General features: G+C 41.5%; 1 protein-coding gene across 1 annotated transcript; it reads left to right on the top strand.

Annotated features, from left to right (window-relative positions):
• The first annotated feature begins 11,786 nt into the window (after positions 1 to 11,786).
• On the top strand, positions 11,787 to 26,811 carry NIPA1 (NIPA magnesium transporter 1). The gene is made up of 6 exons (XM_064646212.1): positions 11,787 to 12,127; positions 15,228 to 15,275; positions 15,905 to 16,047; positions 19,139 to 19,229; positions 20,468 to 20,628; positions 21,726 to 26,811. Exons 1-6 carry the CDS (start codon positions 11,802 to 11,804, stop codon positions 22,235 to 22,237), a joined length of 1,281 nt encoding a protein of 426 aa, XP_064502282.1. The 5' UTR covers positions 11,787 to 11,801; the 3' UTR covers positions 22,238 to 26,811.
• The last annotated feature ends 94 nt before the right edge of the window (positions 26,812 to 26,905 follow it).

Here is a 26,905-nt window from a genome sequence, read left to right as displayed (position 1 = left end):
AACCAGGTATTTAAATACATACCCAGCTAAGATGATGGTTAGTTTAGAGGTCTCAGATTCATAGGCATACAGCAGCACACAGAAACAATTTGAAGCTAGTAAATGTTTTCATCTTGCTGAAGCGATGATTTATTTAGAAAGTGCACTAGAATTTTCTATGCTGTCATTTCATACCTATTTAGTTTCTTAATCCGTTTTAGACTTTAAAATCTAAACTGCATGCTTACCCCTATTATTTTTAAGAAAAGATAATAAAGGAAGCACTATTAGTTACCAAAAATGCAGGTTATGAGAATCAGATTGCCATGACCTTTAAAAATGAAGTTGCTCAGTACCATACAATTTTTTTTGTATGCCATAATTGGGTGACATTTTGTTGTGCAAATTTTGTACCTGCCAAAAACTTTAATTAAAAAAAAATAAACTCTTTCACCCTGGTAGTGACAGTGATCAGCCTATTCCCTGTAATAATTTTTTTCTCTTGAGGCCAAATTCTGCAACCCCGGGTGGTATGCAATTTTTAATGTCAGAATGACCCCCTCCCAGTGCTGACCTACACATTTTCTTTCTGGTTTTGAGTCTTGCTTCTTTGCAGTTGCCAATCTAATGACCTTTTTCCTGCTCACAGTATTTTCCTTCCTTTACCACTGACAGCCAGCCATCATCTTTTTCACTACCTTTTAGTCTTTTATGTTTATTCTCCATTGAAATTGAGAGCAAGTGATAACCCTCTCCCTCCTTCCTACTCTGACACTGCAGCTTGGGCCCATCTCCTTGTCCCTTCATAGCATGTTTAGGTGCTGAAAAACAGAAACTGAGGCAGCATCTTACAAATAAGATGAAGCTTTAACTACAGAAAAAGTTTGTATGAGGAAGGTTTGCCTCTTAGGCTGCTTAAACCAGAAATTCAGTATAATATTGTGTTTTCTCCCAAAACTCTTAAAGGATGAGAGCTTTAAAACTATCCACAAATCAGTTGACTTTCCCAGCTATTCAATTTAGCCTAGTACTATAGACGAGCAGCAATCTACACAGAGATGAAGACCCCATCCTTCCCACCCTGGCAATGGAGTGGTAGAGTTTCTACCAACACAGTGGCCTTTCTTACTCCTTCTTTCTATGTGCATCCTGTCACTGGGATGAGGAGCGAAGTTGGGTGACACCTGCCTTTGTAGACTCCCTCTGTTGGGGATTAGCAAAGTAGGACATGGCAGAGGTCCTTCAGGGGTCCAAGTACGTTCCTTTCTGGTGCAGCAACTGCCACTGTGAGCAGTGGTATCTGTTAAATGGGACCCTAGGCAGGCAGTAAAAATTAGCTGTATTTGACTAGTAAATTTCTGTATGCTTAGGTTTTGCACCAGGAGATGCCAGTCCATGATGATATGAGTAAGAAAGTCACTCAGACTCTGTAAAGTGTCATATAAAATCTAACACTATAATAAAGAGAGAATAGTATAGATAATCTTATGCCCCTTTAGATGCTGGAAACTCCAAGTCATGCAGCATCAAATGGAACACTGATCCACACACAGCATACTGTGCAGCCCCTGTCCATGGAAAAGGTTACACCATTTTGATCATTCAAGTCACTATGGGATTTCTTTACAAGAAAATAACTCTATTCATCATTTCTACTGTCAAACAGAAAGGATGCTCACACGAGAACTTGCTACACTACTAGATAAGGACAAGGATAAACAGATGGTATAGTCACCAGTACCGAGTGGGAGCTGTTGCCGTGAGGTGGTTGAGATTGTCCAGCAGCCAAGAGGCCATGTGCCACATGGCACAAGCCTGAAGGCCAACCTGTACATGCAGCAAAGCACAGACCTGGTCCTGTTCAGGTTCACTGTTACGTGGATCACTAACTCCTTGCTCTACAATGGTCTACTGCTTAGTACCAGTACATCTTGGCCAACTCCAGCTGAAGGATTCAAGGAGCTGGGGGCAAGGGTGGCTCTAGGTGTAGGAGATGTGAAGGAAAAACAAACCTGTTAGGCTGCTGCTGTCTGCCTTTGCATGCTGACCACAGCTTCCTGCAGGCTTCAGAGGTCAGCCAGAAGCAGCAGGGGGAAACACAGGGGCAAGCCCCTGTGCGCAGCCTGGGAGCCAGTGGGCAAGCTGTTGGGGACAGAGAACCTGGGGGAACAGGCTCCATGGTACTCAGCTCCAGGCTCTGGAAGACCTGTGCTAACTGTCACGGAACAGCAGTAGCAGTAGCAGTAGCAGCAGCAGAGCTACTCTATAAGGGAAGGCAAGCTGAGGGTGACCACAGTGCAGGCAGTGACTTCACCAACAGGGCACAGTCCCTGAGCTGGGCAAGCAGGGCAGGGTGGTGACAAGCAAAGGCAATGTGACAAGTCGGGTCTGAGGTGAGTCTTGGAGATACAAAAAACAGTTCAGGCACGTCAGGGAGCTGCCTGGGAGTACATGATGCTATGACATAAATTATACCTGGGCCTGAGCTGCACAGGAGCTCCTGCATCAATGGGCAGAGAGTGTGGGTGGGGATCTCAGACAGTGGAGGCCAGTCAGGGCAAGTCATACCTACAGGGACCTTCATGGCCCTGACACAACACAGTCCAGCCACCCACATGATATTCTGTTGTTGAAGAAAATTACAGTCCCATCCATCTGGACCCCTAAGTCACATGACATCTTTCAGCTTCTCCAAGAAGCAGAGGACTTCTGCCTCATAGTCTCCTTCCTGACTCCTACGGTTCTTGTGCGAGTTCAGTGACTCATACCTTTATGATACAATATTGCTATATCAGCATATACTTTCACTAGAGGGCCATATTAAAATTGCATGGGAAGGCTGAATTTGGGCATTTCTTGTCTGAACCACCATTTTAAACATAATTTATGTTTAACCCACATGGGCCATCTGAACTATCCAGACTGCCAAACTAACTGACTATAAAAATACACATGCTACGGTTAAGTTGCTGGCTCAGTTTGCAAGTATTTCTTATACTGAAGAAAAATAGTTTAACAGCAAGAACTTTGTTAATTAAATTCTAGCATATAGGTAGGGGATCAAAGATAATGATTACTGCTAAATAAAAGTTCAATAAACTGTCTTCATCTCCCATTTTTCCTACATTTCAGTGTAAGAGACCTATTGCAATAATATTTAAATGTCTGACTAGAAAGGAAATAGAAAGCAGAAAGTTTCATCCCTTCAAAAATTGGAACACAGGTAAGTAACCAGAAAATACTTAAAAGAGTAGAACAGAAGAGTTTGAAGTCTGAAAAAGAATCCAAGAACAAAAATCCATTAAAAACAGCAGAGAGCGAGCTTTGGAAAAGGAGAGGGACTTTGTCAACACTTGAATAACAAGTGAAGATCAGCAGCCAAAATGACAGTTTTCCCAGCTGTTAGGTTTTGTATGAATGATGCAGATTGTAGTCCCTGTCATGTGATGACAGGAGATAAACCTAAGGCTCCCTCTGATGGAGGGAGCACCTCTGAGCACCACACCAAAGGACAGTGGGAGCTTATCAATAACAATGCACTGCAATTTTTACACCTAAGCCACTGCTAGGCAAGTCTGACAGGCTGGACAACCACCTAGAAGAGACAGAGAAGGTGGGTGGATGATAGCTGTAATTTCTTCAGAATCAACATCTGTTCCCACAGATTCCCTAGCTTTTTCCCTGGGAGCCATACAGGTACTAGCATGACTTGGCCCCTACAGAGCTATTTCCTGTAACAAAGGAGAAACCCTTGTCATATATGTGCACAGTGACATTTGGGCATTCACATGTTGTCATGCTATTTTGGAACACAGAGAAGTGCCACTTCCTCCTCGGCAGTGTGGGAGAAGATGCACTGAGCCAACAGTCCTCAGATTGCTTTTCTACATCCCCCTCACCATAAGTATGTTCTGGATTTTGGGTGCTCTTCCCACATAGGAGTTGCTTTTGGTCTGGATGGGTGCAGGATGAGTGCTGGCTGCAGTGTAGCAGGGGAGATGGCAAGCAGAGGGGAAAGGGGACAAAGTAGCTCCTGACAGCCAGGCTGAGAAAGGACTCAGGAGAAGGCTGTAACTGCTGCAAGCCCCAGAGCCAAAACAGTGTCCCTGAGCAGCAACACCAGAACCAGAGACAATAGAAGATTTTTCCCTGCAGCTCTCAAAATCTACAGGTTGCCTCAGACACACTTTTTTGTGCTGCCTGTCTCCTCACACAGAGGGAATCTTTTAAGCACTCTGTTTCCAGGCCATTTTCTTGTTTTATTCCCTCCCCTGCTCATCTCCCAGCAGCTCCCTAGGGCCAGGCCACCTTCCCTCACCAGGAGATGTATTCCCTAGACCCCTAATGGAGCAACCATTATCAGTTTGACAATAGCTGTGCTAAAATGCCATGTCCTCTCTAAATATCATAAACAGTATCTCACAGCCCAGTGTCAAATTAATTAATTAAAATGTGTGGCTTTACTGAAGAAAATTGTTGTCAGGCAGTGAGAGAGCCAGGCAAGGTAAGCAAAGTATACATAAAACAAACAAAAAAAACACTAAAAAAGAAAAGTGAAAGTGTTGACTCATATTCCTCATTAACTCAAGGCCTCAGGAGAAAAGAGCTAGAAAACTGAGGAAACAACTCAGAAAGTGGGTAGAAGACAGCAGCTCAGCAAGACAGAGGATCATCCTGTTCCAAGGAGCAACAAAGACTGATGCTTTCTCACTTGACTGACAACTTTGTGGCCAAGAAGAACATGTTGCCCTGGGAGGCTGAGGTTTGCATGCCAGGCATGTTAGACCTATTTATCCCCATGAGCTAGATCTAGCTATCTTCTTTCACCAATGAACAGTCACTGTGTACTCAAAAACCTGTATACTCCTGCTTGCAATCCTCTGTGCATGGAAAAGGATGGCCAACTAGTGAACCAGCAGAAAAGAAGGCTCACGGTCCAGACACTCAGGTGGCATTTACATGTGCCAATTTCTTCTCACCATGCTGCTGTTAGTAGATCCACTTGCCCAACCTTAAATACTGAGAAGAGCTCGGTACTGAATCTCAGAGCCTAAGTGCAATGCATTCATTTCACAGTTCAGATCAGCAAGTGTTCGCATGTATTTGCTTTAAACACTACCGCAAATAGCAGGCTGTTTTCTTACTCCATAGAAGAAAATTTTCCATCCAGTTTATCTCAGCACCTCAGCATGGGGGTCATTTCCTCAAGCTACTGCATGGCTGTAGCCTACCTTCTAGCAGCAAAGCAAGCCATGGCTTTGTTTCTGCTACTATTGTTTTTCTCATTTAGATCTTTTTATTTGATAAGAGTTTGTGTTTTATGATATAGGTGCCCAGGCTCTAAAGGGAAGAGAACCTTTACATCCCTCTATACTGTCAGCAACAACTTGGCCACACACATCACAAAGGCAGAAGCCAGAATGGGCTAATACTTGGTGCCCACTGCCCCCACCATGACTTGTGCAGGACAGCTTATATGCTCCTCAGCCATTCCCACAGCAGAAGAATTAGCATGAGTATAGGAACCTGCACAAAGAAGCTGCCCAAAATGTGTCTCCCTCCTAAATCAGGTAGAAGTCCTGGGTGCGGTGCAGGATTAGTGAAGCATGCTTCTGGTTCCTGAGCTAAGATCTCTGTTTGCCTACTTGAAACTGCTGCTGGTGTATTTCATTCTCCATACACTTCTGACTAATGACCATCTCAAAATCCAGCTGGCTTTTTGCTTTTCCAGGAGAGGAAACTCTAACAACCGTGGTTGAATGCCTTCCATGCTATAACCTGGCAGGTGTTTCTGCACCTGTTATTGTCCCTGAGTTCAGAGTGGGGCAAAAGACATTAAAAGGGAAAAAAAAAAAAAAAAAAAAAAGAACAAAATAAACAGACAAACCCATGATTTATTTAAGGTCCCAAAGAGGGAAGTCTCCCAAATATTAATTTTGGGGGTTGGGAAAATTGAAGTCAGGCAAACAGAGTCCAAAAGAAACATTAAGGTAGAGAATTATTCTGTTTCAGCTACTGTCTAAATCACAGACAGGAAGAAGCTTCAGGCACTCCCGCTGTTCTATTGCTGAAGTAGCAATTATCTTATCTCCTTTTCACAGTGCTATTATGTGGCAGCCTCATTTGAAGGAAAGATGTCCTGAAACAAAAGATTTAAAAATACTCTTTTGTTTGCAGGTTCCTTTTAAAAAGTGTTGTTAAAAAGTGTTTCCTTTTTTAAGTGACATTTATTGGACAAAGGAACCTTATAATTTCATTGAAGATTAGATTATTATACCTGAAACACTATTATTTGTTACAGTCATCTATGACTCTCTACCACAAGATCTCATTTCAGCAGTTGATATCATTAAAATCATCATTAAAATACTCTTAATCAGTAAAACCAGAGATAGTATAATGTACATCAAAGACCACTTTATCTCTCTGCAGTCTATACATAGGAAGATTTGCCCTGAAGACTGATGCTACCTACAATATTTGCTGGACATCTCACATAGCCAGTAAAATATTTTTAAGCACTTCAGATTTAGTGACAGCTAAGCACAGGGATTCCAGTTCTCAGATCTCATTCTGACAGTTAAGCACCTAATGCCTTTTGTGCACAAGTCAGTTGCTGTCAGGGTGCCAGTAATCATGATCTTCATATATCCAGGATAAACATAACACTGTGACAACTAGCAGTAGAACTGTGAGAGGGACCAAACCCTTTGGAGGAAGTATTTGAGGACAAAACAGTATCAAAGGAATCTTTAAGACAGATGTATGACAAAGAGACCTCCAAATACTTAAGTAGAATAGCTTATGAAATAAGAAACTCAGTATTTAGTCTAATAATTGTCCTGCATCCCCAGTACCTCATCTGCTAAGGACCAGAAACATGACTTCCAATTTCACCTAAGTTAGTTAGCATTCCTGTCAGCTGCTTTGCATGAACTCAGACCAAATTCAACTCAAGCATTTTAGTTGTCACTAAATCCCCCTTTATGTTAGTGTCCATGATATACAACAGGGCATTAATATTGATGTAGCACCTAACAGGTCCTTTAACTATTCTGAAAAATGACTTTTCAGTGTAGACATTGCCAGCATTCAGAGAAGATAAATAAAATTCCCTAGAAGGTGACAATACCATTCTGACATTGCCTAAGATCTTAATGTCATATTTAATGCAAATATAGCCTTGTTTTATTAAAAGGTGCAGATCAGCATGTGCGATCATTGTGGCATAACACTGAACATCTGCTGAACAAAGTGAGACTAACCTCATGCCAACGGGTTTCCTTCCAGCAAAGATAAATAACTACCACCTCTGCCTTTCATTGCAACTCTCAAAACAGCTGTTTTAAATATTAAACTCAGTTTTAAATATTAAATACTGTCCTGGTTTCAGCTGGGATAGAGTTAATTTTCTTCCTAGTAGCTGGTATAGTATTGTGTTTTGGATTTAGTATAAGAATAATGTTGATAACACACAGGTTTTTTAGTTCTTGATAACTAATTTTTGACACTAAGTCAAGGAATTTTCAGCTTCTCATGCACTGCAAGTGAGGATGGAGGGGCACAAGAAGTTGGGTGGGACATAGCTTGGGACAGCTGACCTAAACTGGCCAAAGGGATATCCCATACCATAAGACATCATGCTCAGCATATAAATTGGTGGGGAAAGCTGGCCAGGGGTCACTGCTCAGGAACATAGCTGGCTTTGCAGCTGCCCTGTTATAGAAAGCCTCCTATCACGCAGTGTCTGGTAGAATCTCCGTAGAAACAGTTTGCATCAGCCCATCGCTTTTGCATCAGCCTACCATCATTTCTCCAGCTAGAACCCTGTATAAGCCCATTAGCTGGGAACCCCAGCATCTCAGCATTGTTCTCTCAGAGCAGACAGATTGCTTCTTTGTGCTCTCAGGAGCAATGGTGAGGGAGGTTGGAGATGTAGCTTTGCTGCAGAAAAGGCACATATTTAGTTAACAGAACATATTACTATGGTGGCTTATTGTAAACACCTCAAACTGAATACCCGGGTCCCAGGAGCTCAGTGGCTTACAGTTTACAAATGTATGGTCAGCTGAAAGTGAAGCTTTGAGAGGAAAGAAGTTAAATATAGGCCATTCTCATGATTAAACTGGTACCCTATTGTTTAGTTTGAAGACAAAAAAATTCCAGTTCAGATACACAGCAATGCATTTGCAGCCTTCCAGCAATATTGCCTTGAAACCCCATACAAAAGCACCCATATCAAAATAAACTTTATCATGAAATTTGGAGTTTTGGAGTACAGGAGGCACTCAAGTGCACAAAGATTGATCTCTGAGCAGGCAGCTGACTGCTATATTCTCTGAGGTGTCTGCTAGAAAAGATGTTTTGCTGAGGAACAGTGCAGTAGAAAATCCATATATATATATTGTTGGAACTACCCAGTGAGTCTTACAAGTGAGTTTACTGGATGAGTAGGAGTGCCTCCAATGTTCTTCACTTGAGAGAATTTTATTTGTCCAAGACTCCAAGGTATACCCTAAAACTTAGTCTTTTCTGATGGAATTCAGCAGCTGATCAGCTTCACAGGAAGAGACTTTCATCATAGGTGATGCAATGATTACTACACACTATTTTGATATGTAGCTTATGAAGTGATGTAGATCACCACGTCAAAGCTTACAATAGCATACAGGTAACATCCGTAAGTCTGAAACAAGGGCCAGAACTCCCTTTAGCTCAAACAGAACAGTAATGCCATTAACTAAGACACGGTATGGGAAAGACAGGCAAACTCTTCTCATGCAAGATTGTGATAGAGGCCAGAGATTTTTTAAGATGATAGTGACAATCATACCTTGGAAGCCTAGTTCTAAAGGTTTGTGCTAAAACAGTTGCATGTGCTAGGCTTTTACCACACTCCTAGGAGGACAAGGAATATATATGTACTATATTCGTCACATTAAGATTGTGTATTCAACTTCCAGAAATCAACGTAGAAAAATATGTCCTGGTCAGAGTTTGCAACTAATGTAGGTGGACTATAGCATCTGCTACAAGATTAACTGGGAAATCTGTGCTTTTTCCTGTGTTCCCTAGTAACAGAGGATTCTAGAAGTGATTTCTGCAGAGCAAATGTGAATAGGTATGATGTTAATTAACAAGGATTCTCCACACTGTGATCATGAACATACATCAGAACTAGCTGTGTAGCTTCTGCCTGCTGCACGAGGGGCAGGTTCTCTCTGAAGAGATCTGTTTTCCTCACAGAAGAGCTGAAATGGTGTGGTCTGTCTGCAGTACACCTGCTATGCTTTCTGTGTCAGTAACCTAACATCAGTCTTGCACCATCTCTTCAGGAAGGATGCCAAAATTCTCCCAAAATCCCAGAAATACCGACAGTGGCCACTGTCATTTAACAGAGAATTTGTTTTCCATGTGCAAAAGTGGCAGCAAGCCTCTATTACTCATTTAGACTAGACTTTAGGAATTGCACATCAATAACAAGCTCCAAAGACTCTATATTGTCTTCTCTGGCCCAGTTCAACAAAGTCCTTATTAATGGAATAGAGAGCCAAAGAGCTTACAGAACCCATCAGTGCAGAGCAGTTCCTTTGAGGTTTCCATACATTCTCCCATCAACAGATACGGATGCCCATAGCAAATCAAGAGCTGGACTACAACCAAGATTCAAGTGACTTCCTTGACAAAGCAGGACCCACTCATACCAGTGATGGCCCACTTATACCAAAGTCACTTTTTATACTCCAGGTAACTGATCAAGGCTCCTTAGAAAGGATTTTTAGGTCACCTTCAGGCCTAGGTTCAGTGGAACATTACAGAAGCCTTCATATAACTGCCCTTATTGTGGTCTTTGGTTCTCAAGAGCTGGAAAAAGTAGGATTGTCTCTGTCTTCTTGCTGTTTAGTTTACAGTCTCAGTTCATACTGCTTCAATTACTGCCACAGTGGATCTCTAGTTCTTCTGCCAAGGAGATTTACTGCTCTTGCCTCAGGGTCTGATACAGCTGTTGGTAAACTTCCACCTTGTTCTCCCAGCTATTTTGTAAGGAGTTTCAAATTATCTTCTTGTCTGTTCCCCCTGCAAAAAAATGGTTCAACCACACCAGAGAGAGACTTTTGAGTATAAAAACTGGTCAGGTTTGGGCTTTGTTTAGAAACTTGCCTGATAATTAGAAGCAAAGGCTGTTAAATATATATCATTTTTCCACTGTGCAAGCATAAATTATTTCCTGTAACAAATTTTCCTGTGCGTGTTACTAGGCTGTATATAGATCAGAAGCGGATATTTATAATTAGCCTGTATTTGTCTTCACCTCTATCTTTGTTTCCAAGGGTTGCTACGGATAACTGTTCTTCCACCTCCTGTGTTCTCATTTTGCAGGTCTTGTGCATCTCACAAGGATGAATCCTTTGTTCCATAGCATGAAGTATAGATACAAAGACCTGAGGAAGCAATCTAGGTGAAAATATGGGTACTACTGCAGTCAGTATTACTTATCTTGTCACTAAACCTTAACAAAAGCCCTCCTGTGCCTTCCTAGGAGAACTGCCTTGAGCAGTGTAGGCAAACTGAGAAATATGCTGACAAGAGCAACATTTTCAGGAGTTTGCCTCTTCTCTAAACTCGTATTTCCTGGGAATGCTAAAATGTATGCTAAGAACCATGCCCAATAGTTAAAAAAGACAAAAATGTCCACTTTCACTTACGTTAAGCCAAGATACCATAACCCATTTCCCTAAATGGATGTTGCCGCAGAAATCCATTATGGATTGATTTATTTCAACATATATCTGGAAATTATAAGAACTGCAATGAGATACCTGCTACAAAATATTTCTGCTGAGCAAGGAAGATTGCTTTCAGCTCAGCACTTCATTTTTGAGAGACTAAGTTCTCTCAAAGAGAGATCCGTGGCCTCATGATGGCCCACCTGTATTGCTACCAGAGAGATCTCTGGCCTTTCTCCATTACAGCAGAATGGCTTTATGTTCTGCCTTCCCAGAACCTGGAAGATACTGAATGATAGCTGAGAGGGGAGGTTCTTGATTTTGAGCATCTCACCTTGCCTGTGCCATTAGGAGAGAGTGAACTTTTTCCTGGAAATAAATGTAGATTCTGGGATTTACTGCTGGACAAAACTGGAGTGATTATGGATCCCATAGTTTTCAGGCAATGTGTATGACTCCTGCCAGCTGGCCGAGGTTTCTCAGTCCGTAGCCACATAGTCCCTCGCTGATTCCCCAGCTCTGCCCAGCACACGGACCTGGACGGTGGCAAGCGGATCGAGCCGCAGCTCCGGCTCACAGCGGCGGCTGTAGCGGCGGCCTTGAGCCCCCGCCTGGCCCTCGGCTCACTGCCGCTCTGCCGCCGCAACACCTCGTGCTTTGGCCGGACCTGGGACCAGACATGAATTTTAAAAAACCCGAAGGAAAGCGAGAGCGCTGGAAAGCAGCGCTGCTCCTATGCCGGCGGGACTCCTCTGTCCTGCAGACCACATCCCTCTGCTCATCTCGCATCCCTTCGTCTGCCCGTATCCTTTCGCCCTGCTGCCATCCCCCTCTCCTCCCACATCCCTCTGCACATCTTCCCACATCCTTCTCGTCTCCCGCATCCCCCTGCATATCCTCCCGCAGCCCTCTGTCCACGGACGCTCGCAGCTCCGAGCTTCTGCTCGGTATGTCCCCACGCCGGCCCCCCGCACCGCCAGCAGCAGCAGCGGCGCCGGCCCGGCCCGGCGGCAGCTCCCTGCCCCGCGGTGCCATCGCGGGGGGCGGCCGGAGCCGTGATGTCAGACCTGCCGTCGGGGCAGCACTGCCGAGGCCATGACGTCACCCTGTGCCGTCCCCGCGCGGGACGGGCGCCAGGAGCCGCCGCTCCCGCCCGGAGCCGCCCCCGGCGCAGCGCAGCGCAGGGCGGGTCCCGGCGCAGAGCCGCTGCCGGGAGCGCTGGGCCCGGGCAGCCGCCGCGCCTGCAGCTCTCGGCGGGGCGATGCGGATGGCGGTCGGTGCGGCAGCGGGCGAGGGGGCAGCGCAGAGCCCCGGCCCCGCCGCCGTGTCGCTGGGCTTGAGCGTAGCCGTGGTCTCCAGCTTGGTGAACGGCTCCACCTTCGTCCTGCAGAAGAAGGGGATCGTGCGGGCCCGCGGGAGAGGTAGGGGCCCGGCGACGCGGTGGCGGCGGGCGGGAGCGTCCCTTCCCGGGCTTTCCAGGCTCCCCTCGGCACCCCCGGTAACCCCCCGGTGCGCGGGGCACCGCCCCCGGCCCCGTGCGGGACGGGTTCTCCCTCCCCGGGGCAGCCCGGCCGCCCGCGGGGCCGCTCCCTCCCCTCGCTCCCGCGCAGCCCTTCCCGCGCTGCGGCGGCGGCCGGACCGGAGGGGAAGGGGGAGGATGCGGGAGGGCTGCCGCGGGACACGGGCACTCCCGGGCCCTGACACAGCCTCTTCCGAGGGGGTGGCGGTGTCGCCTGGAGGGGGGGACACCTTTCTGGTGGCTGGACCGAGGGAGCCGGCCTCAGTTTGTCAGCCTGAGCGTGTTTGACATCAGAGGTCCATGACTGGATCGCGGCGCCGGGGAGGTGATAAATGACCGGAGAGACGGCAGGTGGGGATCAGTCAGGATGTGTTACGGGTGGAGAGCAATGAGAGTGGGTGAAGGTGGGCACCAGCAACAGTTTTCTGATGTATGGTCAGCTCGCTGGTCTTATGTCTCGCTGTAACACAACACTGAGGACTTGTGTATTGTATGCACGCGCGTGCATACATAGGTTCCTCTTTTTCATGTACTTGTGGGATTTTCCAGCCAGTTTCTGTGGCTTTGCTACTTTCTTGCCATGAACAGCATCCGCACATCTTGTCACTTGTTTATTCTAGCCCTTCCAAGTTGCATCGTTGCATCAGTCATAGTGGTTTTCTCTTGTTGAGAAGAAAGATGCACCAGTAACATGAAATAATTTATTTCTTTTATTTTTCATATTGAAATCCCATGCCTCATTATTGTTGTCTGAGGTGAACGTACTCAGGAACTGACTGTGCTGTCTAGACAGTCTGGCCAAAACAAAACTATATATTCAGAGTGTGAAGATCTTCTGTATTTTATTTTGAAATTGGAGCTCCCCAAAGCATGCAGCTGAACAGCACTTGCTAGTTGCATCATCATGCTTTGAATATAGGAGAATGCAATGTATTTGTTCTTAGTATCATGCTTTTATGTAAGGGGAAAGTTATAAACACAGGTTGCATGAGCCCTTTGCATTCTATTACTGTAGTCAATAGCCATTTGTTTTTGTAGGTGATGGTGTCTATGTATGAGCAGGTGTCCATAGGTTCTGTGAACTCTTTCTTATGAAAAATCTTTTTTAGTGACCAGGAGAGGCAAGTTATTTTCTTTGTATGCATCTGTGTAGGTAAATATATATATATTTGTACTTGAGATGGTTCATATTAGAGCAGCAGTTCATTTCCCGTGCCTGCTGCATTTAGCATGTTAATAGTGGATGCAGTGGAGTAAAGCAGGGTTTGGAACTATGTCACTACCAGCTGCCAGCGTGATCTAAAAAGTTTGTTTTGCATTTTCTGCAATGACCTTACAGTTAAAGGCCTCAGACAAACTTTGATTTTGCAAGTATAGTCTCCCTTTCTCTCCAAGATGGCTGTAATACATTTTTGTTGTCCACACAAAGATCACGTTTGCATCATAAATACAAATTATTTCTTTTTTGTGAAGGAAACAGTGAGAAGATACAAGAGAAAGGAATAACTTTTCATCCCAAGGCAGCTGGAGAAAGTTTCCATTTTGCAGTATAGTTGGGTCTAATTACTCCTGAAGAGCTTTCAGTGGAGCACTGAGTTAAGTGTGATGGGCATGTGCCTACTTTCTCAGCGCTAGCAGCTGTAAAACATCCTGTTTTGAAGATAGTAGTGATGTTTATTTGTGTATCTTGCTGAGCAGTTTGTAGTACTTTCTATTGCTGTGCTCAGTGTGGAGGCATACAGAAAATACTTCAGGTTTCTCTCTAATGTTATGAAGCAGTGGGGTTCTGCCTTGAATCTAGCAGTTGGAGCTGTGCGTCCGAGATCGTCCGTGTCAGATGATGTCTTTTTTCCATTGGCTTCAGCAGGTGTTATATAATTAACAAGGAGGCACCTCAAGTTTTTTCTGCCCTCTCTATTCAATCAATAATATAGTACCAATTCAATTAGTAATACTTGCCTGGTTAGAAACAGCAGTAAGTGACAAATATTTTTCAAAGTTACCTTACTTGAGTCAATATTTTCTATAATTTCTGCCTCCAACAGTGTTTTTATTTTATATGCAATAACAAAAGCCTAAAAACTTATTACACCCACTCAAAAGCTGGCCATTTCCATTAGTCATTTTTCATCTCATTTCAATTATATAGTTTGATTTCCAGAGTTATAGATTACTGTGTTTTTCTTTCATTTGGGATTTCAGGGTAGGTACAATATTGTCTACTGCTCCAGTGGCTTTTGAGAGAGCACCTTCCCAAATAAATGCAGAGCTGTATTGCTAGAAAAAGGAGCAAAACGTAGAAGCATAATGTGATGTGAAGGTTGTGCTTGGAGGAGGCCATGCTTTAGTGTAGAAAGCCTTGATGTTCTACAGAAGCAGAACTTATAAAATGTGGTACACAGGCTCCACATGTGCATATCCCAAGGCCTATAATCTGACAGTGAAAAATAATCATCCTTAAACTTGGGACGTACTAAGGGACAATCCGGAGTTTTTACTCCTCTCTCTGAAACAGCAGGATATCAGGAATTCAGAGGCTTCAGTCATAATACTTCTCAGTGCTTAAATGCAGGAGGATTGGTCCACACTACAATCCTGCCAACCTGTGCACCAAAACAATTTCTCTGCTACAATTTTTCTGAAACAATTTCACTGAAGTTATATTAGCAAACTAATTGATCCAAATCATGTTCTGTTTCCATAGGTTTCCCATTCTCCTAGTAGAGGTTTTAATCTGTATGTATAAATGTCACCCTCAGAAGCATTTGGTGACATTTTGGATGCTTTTCTACACAATACTATGTTAGCATCAGATAGGTACTTCAGACTGGAAATCAGAACTTCTGACTAATACATTGTCTTAAGAAGGTCTCACTTGGACACATAAGCCAAATCCGAGAACCTTCTCTCTTTTTTTCCCCCCCTCACGCTCAGTTGCCTTGAAGAATTGGGTTAAGATGAAGTTCCTTAATAACGATATTTTCCTGTACTTCCTCTTCCAGGTACTTCATACTTAACAGATATAGTATGGTGGTCTGGCACTATTGCAAGTAAGTATCTTAGAAGGTTTGAATTTTTTTTTTTTAAGAGGACTTGGGCTTAGATGGTGATACAAGACATCAGGAAATCTGGGGTTTCATATTGAATCTCATACTCGTCATGAAATTCCCATCACCAGAAATATCCCACCATTAGTAATCTCCCACTCTGGCTACCATGCCTGCTGGTGTTTGAGAAAGCAACACAAGTCACACATCTTTCACACTTCCAAACCACTGGGTACTCGCAGCCCTTGGCAGCCACACACTGCTCTGACTCTGGGTTCCTGCATGGTTTTGTCTCTGGATTGTGGCGGCCTGCTCAGTTTTTAATAAAAGTCAAAGATGAATTAAAAATTGTCGCTCTGCACAAAAGGGCTCATTGAGAACATGTTATTTTTTAGATCAGAAAGCACTTAACCAGCCTCAATTAAAAAAAAAAATCCTTTTTGAGTTCTAGTTCAACAGATATAGTTTCAGTTTTGCTTTTAATCTGCAAGATTAATATGAAGCCTTGTGTGGTGCTGATATGAGATCAGTGTAATTTTACCCTTAATTTCTTTTTAAACTCTGCTCACACCAAGTTCATTCTCTGATGTGAATGTGGAGCATGGGGAGCAGCTGGCTTTCTCCTCTTGCAGGTCAGCCCTAGTTCTACCCACAAGCTTAAAATTATACCCACTTTTAGACTCTAATCCAGCCTTTTGTGAATTATTTGGAAATGTTCTGATGCTGTTTCTGAGAAGTATGAGTCCAGTTGTGCCTCTGGTTTTGTGGCAGCAAGGTAAGTCTCTGTTTTTTGTTTTTGTTGTCTTAAAGCTATGCAAAAGGAACAAAAACTGATAGATCCCTTTGAAGAACGAAGTTCACAAGTGTAAAAGCCAACAGAGCTTCAGAAGGAAGTCTTCAGCTAATTTAACTTGAGTTTAAGCAGTTCTTTGTCAGCTTCCTCCTCTGCCAAGGTCACTACTGCCTAAGTAGAAATAAATCTATGTATCAGTCTCCTTATTTATCACTCATGAGGCTCCCATCTGCAATCTCTGAGCAGAAGGAGTTAAAATAAGAGAGGTTTTATTACAGGACTTATCCTGGTGAATTGGAGAAAACAATTTCATGCTTAAAAGAGCTGACTGAATTGAATGAAGGCAAAACAGCTGAAGGGAATGGTATCAGTTGGCTTTTTTCCCAGCAGCTAGATGCAGGTATTTCAAAACAAAGCCTTAGTAGCTTTACAGAGGAACCAAGAAGAACTGTTATCGATATTATGGACTCAGAATGGCAACAGAGTCACAAACAGCAATAGCAAGGGCCAGGTAGGCACCTATGGGATGCAGAGAAGGGTGATATTTGGGGAATTAGCAATATCCCCAGTTATCTTGATGAAATTATAGCAGTTGATATAATTTTATCAAGCAGAGAATTTGGAGTTTGGATGACTAACAAAACCCACATAAACTCTATCAACTTGTTTTCATGGTGTTTGTTCAGACGGTGAACAAGCATTTCTGTGTTGGCATGCTGACTCAGCATAACGCTGCCTAACTGTTTTGGGGCCCTGGGATCCACTGGATTACTGAGGACTTCAAAGGAAGGGCTGCAGATTCTGCTAAGGGACTTTTTCTTTCACTGTAGTCAAAAGAGTGATTGCAGCATGTGTACAGGTATTTCAATAAGCATTAAATTAATTAATTGGCTAATTAATTACAGTGCAGATTTTGATAGCAGCATAGAGGCAGCTGGTTCTTATAGTGGATGTGTCTGTGTTAGTATTTTATTGCAGATGGGGAATACACTTGTGAAGCGAATCTGCTGTTTGTCACCATGGATTGGCCTTTATTTCACATTTCATAGCAGAGTTGGAGCTCTTGAACTGGATGTTAAAATGAAAATGCTGAAAGATGCACTCTAGGAACATGCTTAATGCATACAAGCTGCAAATAGATTTCCAGTTCATGGGAGCAGGCAGAAGTTAGCCTGAAATAAAGCCCCTGACATGCCTAGAGCAGATACCTTTTTCTGTACTCCCAGTCTGCTCCTGGTCTCCTTGCTAATGTAGACAGGTCAGTGTGCATCGAGTTTTATGTTGTAATAACTTTGGGGATACTGGTACTTCTTTACCAAGGTTAAACCTTGTTGTGCCTTCAAGAACTGAAGTCATGTTTTGACTTACAGCATTGATGTGTCTGGAGAGGAATTTTTGTCCAGAGAGAACTGGATAGGTTGGCAGCAAAGGTCCTCATCATCAGGTAGATGGTAACAATGAGATTCTTTTTTTATTTGGTCTTAATTAGTCCTGGTCTGTTATTCATGGTGGTAAGGGACTGTTAATATTACCCATGGTGATACGGAAAAGCTCCAGTAAGTTCAGTTGCCTTACAATATGTTTGGTTTGACTGAAACTTCAGAGACCTAATTTGTGGATTGTTGTTGATGCCCTCTGTTAGGAGTTCTTCCAACAGAAAGTTAAGACACCTGACCTCCAAAAAAGCAACCTTTTGTCAGAGTTATTTGGAAATGTCTGTAATCTGCAGAAACGCAGCATGCCAACTGTGCTCCATCCCCCATCCAAGATCTGCCCCAGTGCCTTCAGATGCCTTGAAGATAATGCCAGAAGTTGCCACATATATCTGAAAACTAAGCCTGAGGCTGACAGCAGAGTTACTCTGTTCCCAGGGGCAGGGAGACCACCACTGTCTCTTCTGCTTTAGAAATGCTGCTCATCAACTTCTCTGGCTCACTCCTGCATGTAGAGAAAACCTCAGTGAATTTAATTAGTGTAATTTTGCCACACTCTGCAGTTTTGCAAGTTTGTTTGTCTCCTTCATGTTTCCTGTAGGTTACACAGGTCTTCAGCTCTACTGATAATGTGAGCTAAATTGGTAAATTAATTAATGTTTGCACAATGCTGTGCAGGTGTAAAAACCAGGATGATGGTAATAATATTTGATAGTTGAGGGCAATGCCAGCCTGAGCATAAAGACATCTTGGATTCTTGAAATGTTTTTAAGTGCTGATAATGGCTTTTAAGAGCAGCTGGAAATTTGAGCTGTATGTAATTTGTGCTCAGTCTCAAGCTTCTTTCCAGTTACCACAGACCCTGTAACTATGCAAGTACGTTGATCTATTATAAACTTGCCAGCACTTGCAAAACCACCCAGCTTTTATTTTTTAACTGAAAGCTTGAACACATGAACTGTTATCACAGCTGTGATATGCAATAGTGTGGTACATCTTGGAATTTACTTGAATTGGAGGAAAGAAAAATAAGGTTTGAGGCTGTTTCTATGACTTGTCAGGGATCTCTTTACAGTGGTCAGGAATGACTTTTGATGACTTAGTGTTATTTGATGTAGTGTATTGAGGAGTCCTTATGCTTGTGCTTAGGATTTCTTCAGAAGATTCCTCAGTACTGTCCTTTTTTTCTCCCAAAAAAGTAGCACTACTGTCAGGACATATAATCAAGTGCATTTTTTTATGTACATGGACGTTCTAAAGATGAAAACATGGGTCATATGTACTTTTGGCCTTCCTTATATAAATATTTAAGTTTAATACTAAGATATTTGAATGTCATCTATGAGTGCTTCTAATTTATAGTCTTGTCTTATGTTCAACTAAGAGAAGTTACAAAAGAGATTATTTACTGTGCCCACTTGGATACTCTTGTGTGGCAAATATAAATCCTATATTAAGAAATAATAAAGAAATATCAAAAAACCCCAGCCATTTTGTTTAAGTGCAAAATTAACAGAGCTAAGCAAATCTGCAACATCTGTTTTCCAGTTAGCTCAGTCTTTCCCGAACAATATTGGGTAAGTTTTGATTACTTCTTTTTACAAAGGGGTTTAAAGGCTTATTTCTGGTTCTTTTCTCAGTGGCTCTGGGTCAAATAGGGAATTTCTTGGCCTACACTGCAGTCCCAACTGTGCTAGTGACGCCCTTGGGAGCTCTTGGCGTTCCATTTGGGTAAGAGTTTGCTTTTCTCGTTCTTATCTGGATGTTGTCACTACTTAATAAAATGTCAGATGGACTCAGTGCTCACTGGAGGACCATGGCTGTTAATGATATGTTATAATGTCACTTATTCCTGTTTTCCCTGGCAAAGCTGGGGCTAGGGGAAGACAGTGGTGAAGAAAGGTTTTCCTGAGTATCTTTTGCTTTAGCTATCACTATGATTCAGAACAGATAAACATTTTTTTTCTCCCTTCACTGTGGTTATTCTGGACTCTTCTGCCTATTCTCTTATTCACAGTTCCCTTACTAAGTAGATCTTTCCTTTTGTCTCACAGTCTTTCTCTGCCCTGCTACCCACATGTATTTATTAATGCTGATTTTTGTTTCGTTAGATTTAGCCCCTGTCCTGAAGCAAGGGAGTTCTTTGCGTATGCATGCCCTCAGCTTCTTAAACGTTGTGTTTGTGGGCGGCACAGAAAAGGCAGTGAGTTTAAGGACTTTAATATGCAACTAAATGTTTTGTGAATAAGTAAACTACAGTCGTGGAACTAATGCAGTGAAAAAGCACAACTCTTTAAAAACAAAGCTGTACATTGCCTCAAGATTTTTCTGCTGACTGCACTGGCCATCTGCTTCAGAGTGTAGATGGCTTTGCATCAGCTTCATGGCTGACTTTAGTTTTATACACTAAAGCACACTGATGGTGCTCTACTTACCACCTATTATTTTATCCTAGGCCACATAATTTTGTGTACTTTGGTCAGCTACTTCTCTGAGCTGAGCCCTGTGATCTTTGTTACCAAAGGTCACTTTTATCTCCTGACTGCTTAGCACCTATAAAATGGGGCTTTGTCATAGCTCACCAATTTAGAAATGGGTAGATAACTGCCTTTGGGGGCCAGATGTCTAATTTGGGGGGTTGGGTTTTTGGGGATTTTTTTTTTGATGGGGTGATGTGGTGTTGTTTTTTGAGGTGTTGTGGTTAGGAGTTTTGTTGGAGTTTGGGGTTTGTTTTGTTGTGTTGGTTTTTTCCCTGAGATGAGATGTCAAGGATTGAGTAAAACTGCGAATGGATGAATCTTTCCTAAGATAAGTCAGAAATACCTTCTGAGGATTCACCAACATTTGGTTGAAGATCCACTGACATTTGATAATAATCCTTTAAGAAGGAAATTCATGTGGCACAACACTGTTAGAACATTATTAACAGGATGTAGTCAAACTTTTATTTTTCTTCCTCTTTGTGAAAGGTCCATCTTGGCTTCTTACTTACTGAAAGAGAAACTGAACATTCTTGGCAAGCTGGGATGTTTGCTGAGCTGCGCCGGGTCTGTTGTTCTCATCATCCATTCCCCAAAGTCCGAGAGTGTAACGACTCAGGCTGAGCTTGAAGAGAAGCTTACAAATCCAGGTACTGTGGTTTCTTATTAACTCATAACAATTTTGTGACGTTGAGCAAGAGTACGCAGGAGGAAGAGGCTTAGCACTTCTATCAGGTAGGAAAATTGACTTTTGAAGAAAACATGATGTGACAGAGAGAAACCAGTACAGGTTTTGTATAGGAAAACTATGCCTTACTGTACGTAGAACTTGTCATATTTATTGAGATGTGTGCAGAAAGAAAACGTGGATACTTTTGAAAACACTGTCCTGCACAGCACGCTCAGAACAATGACACAATAAAGCAAAAAATAGGCTGTTGTATAGAAATAGGCTGTTGAGACATATGTTGAAGTGCCTTTTCTTTCTCACTAGCTGCTGGAGGACACATACTGGTGCTAATATGTTCCAGGCCCAGTTTTATTTTTCTTGCTTAAGAGCTAAACGAACAACTATTGTTTTTCCTTTATTTGCTTTAAGTGAAAGTCAACCCTAATAACATCAGCTATTCAAAAAATCTGCAAACAAAGAAAAAAAACAAATACCCTGGTCTAAATTTACAGTTTAAATCTGAACAAAATGAATTGGCAATATATTTCTTTAAAACTGTAAAGCATGAGATGTTTTTCACTGATCTAATCTGTGTACTGATGCTATAATGTTAGTGATATGGCTTCACATTTCTTCCAACTGTCCCTACTCCACTTACTCACCTTAATGGGATCTAACTTTATGTTTAAGCTCTTTGCTGGATCCACACAGCATGCCCTATTGAACTGGTTATGAAGGAGGTGTTGTCCCTGCTGTCTGTCATAGGAGGAGACTTTAAGGAGTATAGTCCTGATGGAAGAGAGAATAAAATAAAAATAGCAATCCAAAATCCATTTCAAATGTGCAACACTGTCATTTACTACATGATGATTTGTTTTACCCAAAGAACATGACATCATCAGTTGCGGATGCCAACAACATCTCTAGAAGCTCAGTGGTTTGGATCTATATTGAATAGCAAATCTTAAGCATGATGTATACTGAAGTTCACTGGTATGACATGATTTGCCTGCTAAAATTTTTAGAAGACCAGGAGTTCTCACCTTGCTATTATCTTGTTTCCTTTTTGTTTTCCAGTTTTCGTGGGTTATCTCTGCATAGTGCTGCTAATGCTTCTCCTGCTTATCTTCTGGATAGCTCCAGCTCATGGACCTACTAATATCATGGTTTACATCAGTATTTGCTCTCTGTTGGGCAGTTTCACTGTTCCTAGTACAAAAGGCATTGGGCTGGCTGCTCAAGATATCTTTCACAATAATCCGTCGAGTCAAAGGGCTCTGTACCTCTGTCTGGTACTTCTGGCAGTATTAGGATGTAGCATTATCATTCAGTTCAGATACATCAATAAGGCACTGGAATGTTTTGACTCCTCTGTGTTTGGTGCCATCTACTACGTTGTGTTTACCACCCTAGTCTTGCTGGCTTCCGCCATCCTTTTCAGGGAATGGAGTAATGTAGGAGTGGTAGATTTTTTGGGAATGGCTTGTGGATTCACCACAGTATCTATTGGAATTGTTCTTATACAAGTCTTCAAGGAATTCAATTTCAATATTGGAGATCTAAATAAACCTAACATGAAAACAGATTAAAATATTTTTTGAGGGGAAACTGGATGGCTCAGGGAAGGATGCAGAGTCCTTAATTTCTAGGTCACTGATTCAAATAGGATTCAGGCAGGTAACTACCCTCTGATGATTTGGTGGCCTATATGAGATGAATTGGAAGCCTCCATCCAGTTTCAAAGGAACAGTTGTCCATGTACCCCAGTCGACACAATAAATGAACTTAATTGCAACCACTGATTGAGTCAGCATAGAGACCGATGTCTTTCTTTACTGTAAAAGGTAGTCCCTCAGAAAAGGTCTGTGGATATTCTGACAGACCTGCATGTGAAAGCTTGTGTTGTGACTTCTGAGGTACCATTTCTGTGGGCAGAGAACATCAGTTTCTATCTCACTCAATCTGATACCTTCCATCATGAGTGATGTGCACCTTTAAAATAAGGGGGAATAAAAGTGGAACAATTTGTTAATTTCAGTATAGCAATGTGTTCACTGTCAAGGCTCTGAATTCTGAGATGAATGTTGGTTGAACCATGAACTGCAGATTTGTCCTTTTTAATGAGTGTCTTGGCAACTTTGTCTGCCATGTGGTGAAGACACTGGGGAGTTTTAAATTGAATTCTTTATACAGAGCAGTGGACCCTTAAATTTCTTTCACTAATTACCTATCAGCTGATGGTTGTGTCCAGGTATGCATTTTTCTTTGTAACTTATGTGCATTAAGACATACTGCATTCATCTGAGAGTTTTTAATTGGGAGCAGACAAAAAGCCTGTGAAGGATATGGAAATGATGCACAGACTCATTGCCTACATGGTGGCTTATTTGTAAGCAGCTCAGAACTGTTTCAGTGCCTTTGCAATCCAAAAATACTGCATAATTGTGAATGTATTTGTTTCAGCTGGCCTATACTGGTTTAATAATTCAATTTCACTGTCTACAATATTGGACTATATTGAGATTCTAAACACATAAAGCATCTAGAAGGACCCATGTATTTTTGGAAGAACTGACAAACCTGAACTGAAATCCCCAGATGCCTTGACAGCTTCTGAAAAACTCATAGGCCTAATGAGAAGAGGTAATCTACAGGAGTGTTGAAAACAGTCCAGCATACCTTTATTTTAGTTCAGTGACTAAATGCAGGAGACCATTTTGTGAAGCAGCTAATAAATAGAGACCACAAAAAAATTTAAGAGAGAGAAGAGCATGAGATTTCTCCTAGCTCAAAAAAGATGGTCTGATTTCTCTTGTAATGTGGGCAAATGAAGTTAAAGACTGAAAAAGCTTAGGCATTCAAAGAGCTGAGTTTTAGATAACTGACAGGGACACACATTCAGCTCCAGTAATTTATAGACCTGTGTGAATGGTTCAGCCATAATATTTCGACAAGTAGTACAGATAGCTTAAGCTATGATGGGGATGACTCTGAACAGTTCAGTTTAAACCATTTAGAGGATATTGATATGTCAAAGAAAGAAACAGTTAATGTTCATGTTCTACTTATATTTGGTAGCTAACATCATGAGTCAAAAACTTGAAAACTTGCAAAGCAGTGAATGTTTGTTTCCATGTAAGTACAAAACTAGAAAAGTACTGTGGAACTCAACACCTCTAGATCAGGACATCTTCTGAGAAAAACAAGAAAACCCAACGTGGTTACAAGACAGTATTTGAGAAAGTTCATGACACTTTATCCAGAAATCGTGAATGTAGCTTTGTGGCTGCCTGACAAGAACATGGACTGTGATTAGCAGGGTGTAATACTGTCTGCTCTCGTGATCGTTTTTGTTGACCTGAACTAATGTTTTCTTAAAACTCAGCCTCCACTTTAGTTTAAAATGAATGCTATAAGCCCTACTAATGGCAGCAATAATCATGAAAGTGAATCCTAAAGATTTAGTATTCTGAAGGGACTGTTCTGAGGGAGTAAGAGTCCTACTGTGTTATTTTCAAGCTTGTTTTATAACTCCAAATTGCAGGGGAGTGACTCTGAGTTGGCAAAAATGTATGTTGTTATAGGCCAGCGCAGTAACTGGGTATCTTAATGAAGTAGAGTAGCACTAGCAGAGAAAAGACCATCTACATGGATTTTCAAATATTGTGCAACAACTTGAAGCAGTCAAGTTGTCTTCTCAAAATTCAAATTCAGAGTTCCTGAGTTGCATGTTGGTTTTGTATTAGCCTTTAATCTCTGAAGACTTTGGTTAAAAATCTTTAGGTCAGAATTGAAATTATTGTGGTCTCATTCCTCCTTTGGCCATCTTTGTTTGTCTTGGTTTGTTTTAAAATTAATTATTTATAAAGTGCCTGTCCTATTATGTTAGGTGCATATGCAAATTATTAGTTAATACTAGATTTAAAATAACTTGACTGCTCTGTCTAAACTTTGCCACTTTCTGCTCCACACAAAGTTTACTTGATAAGTGCTCACTATGCAGAGGAAGAATAAAGTAGCAGCCGTGTTCTGTGGTTCTCTGACTATCCTTACAACTGATAAATGTCTGCATAGTTCTCTTCTCCCCAGATGCTCCTCATCTGTGATGATCTTTCTAGAAATGTCTAGTTACCCTTGATGTTTAAAATAGAGATGTCAAAAGCCAGCACATAAGGTGAAAGAAATTCTTGTGGCCTTGCACATCACTTGTATCTGCAGCCTTTTACATCTTGAATGCTAAGTAATGGAAACCTTTTTTTTTGCTATTTTGTTCAGTGTGTAGCAGTTTTCCTTTGAGTTCTGCTGTACCTGGATCTGATTCAGTTCTAACTTTAGAAATGTATTAGCATTTCCTGTTGTCACTGTTGATAAGGTTCTCCCACACTCCATCCCACACCCTCCTCTTTCTAGGTGTCCTACCTTTTTTAGTCCCATTGCTTTTCTGATTTCAAAGAAGGCAATGTTGAAGTTGAATTTTAGCTGTTCACTCTTTTTGTTTTTATTTCACCCCTTTAATAATTAAGCACTTTGAATAAGACAGATATCTGAGTTTCATCATCTCAGGGAGCAAATGTGCATAGTTGTCTCCTGAGCTTTGGTGTCCCTTATGGGTCTGCCCTTTTCCCGTTCTCTTGTGTTATGTCTGTTGATAGCTGGGAGCCAGATGACTTCAGTTCTGATTCCAAAGTAGAAGTGGGAGAGGCTATGCATACAAAAAGTGGACTTGTTGCAGTAGTGGAATGCATTTGAATTCAATTCAAATCCATGCGAAAGGCGCTTCACTCTGTATGTCTGACTTCTGTTATACTTGTCAAACATATTTACTTGGTACTCACTTGAGGATAGCTCTTTGATCATTATCCCTTCAGTGTATGGAGGATTTGCATATGTCAGTCACAATCCTTATTAGGTGTCAAACACAAAAATCCCTCAAATGTCCAATAGGAGAATAGAAACCTTTTTGATACAACCAAAAAAAAAAATTTGTTACACCTTAAGTACTTCTGTAAAAAAGAAAAATGTCTAAACAAGTTATCTGCTGTACTGACTTTCCAGGACTCTGTATGTGTAAATAGAGCCTATTTATTAGTGAGCTGCAACTAACATAAGAACCTGTCATATCACAGTTTGACAAGTGAAGCTTCCTATTAATAATACTGATTTATATTGGAACATATGTATTTTTCTGAAGTAATTAGCACTGAAAAATGGAAACACTGGATTAATTTTTTTAATCAGTAGAAAGTGAGGTTTACCTTTCCTCTTTATTTAAAAAATAGAGGGTTTGTATTTGAAGAAGTTTAGGGTTAATAAATAGGGGGTGCTTTAAATGGGCAGTTGTTTGCATGTTATACCCCTCTCACATTCTTGTTTCACAAATATAAAACATCAAGGATTCTACAGATCTTCCTTCATTGTCTTGAGATGGTGTAACTGCTGAAGTTTTACTGTTAAATCAAGCATTATCAAATGTTTATCTATTACCTGTTATCTTTGTAATAATTTTTGGTGCTAATATGGCTTAAAGAATGCAGAATTTTGGTCTGTGTTAGGCACCAATGTGGTCAACAGTTATTATTACTAGTGCCCAAGTGTTTCAGACAGCAGTGTTGAAATGTTATGGATTAAGAAATCTTTCTTTAAAAGCTGAAAATAATTTTGGGGTTTTTTTATTATTTGTTCTTGTGTTGGGTCCTCCCATGTCCCCCCCCTTCCTGATAAAGTTGCTCTACAGAGTGGAAAATATTACGCAAAGTGGTATTTTTAAGTTAAATCCTTTTTCAACTGTGGAACTTTCTCTTCTTTTTTTTTTTCGCCCTACTTTTTTTTTTCTGAAATGTAAAAAATAGTTCTATTGGGATATGGGGAAAAGGTGGATGGCAACAAACATACAGTGTCAGGTTTGGTTGCTTCAATGCTCTTGCAATATAGTTACTACAGATTACATAAAAATGGTTTATTTTATTAGCTTCTGAATAATGTATATATAGATTTGTTAACAGCTTACAAGTCAAGCTTACTCTCTTTGCTTTTTAAAAAATAGTTATAGGCATGTTGTATTTGCCTTGTGTAAATTATTAAAGGCTATTTATTAAGTTTTCTGATAACTAATCTATTTATTAACCTGTATTGTTTTAAAATAAATGATTTATTTCTAGCTCAATGTTTTGTTTTGTGATTCCTCTTTATCCCAGGGGGAGAAAAAAATCAAGTTTCCCACACACTTAGCTGCTTTACAGCCTAATCCCAATTCATAA

The sequence above is a fragment of the Pseudopipra pipra genome, chromosome 2 (assembly GCF_036250125.1).
Source record: "Pseudopipra pipra isolate bDixPip1 chromosome 2, bDixPip1.hap1, whole genome shotgun sequence".
NCBI lineage: Eukaryota > Metazoa > Chordata > Aves > Passeriformes > Pipridae > Pseudopipra > Pseudopipra pipra.
Note: the sequence above shows the minus strand (reverse complement) of the source record. Positions and strands in the feature narration are given on the sequence as shown.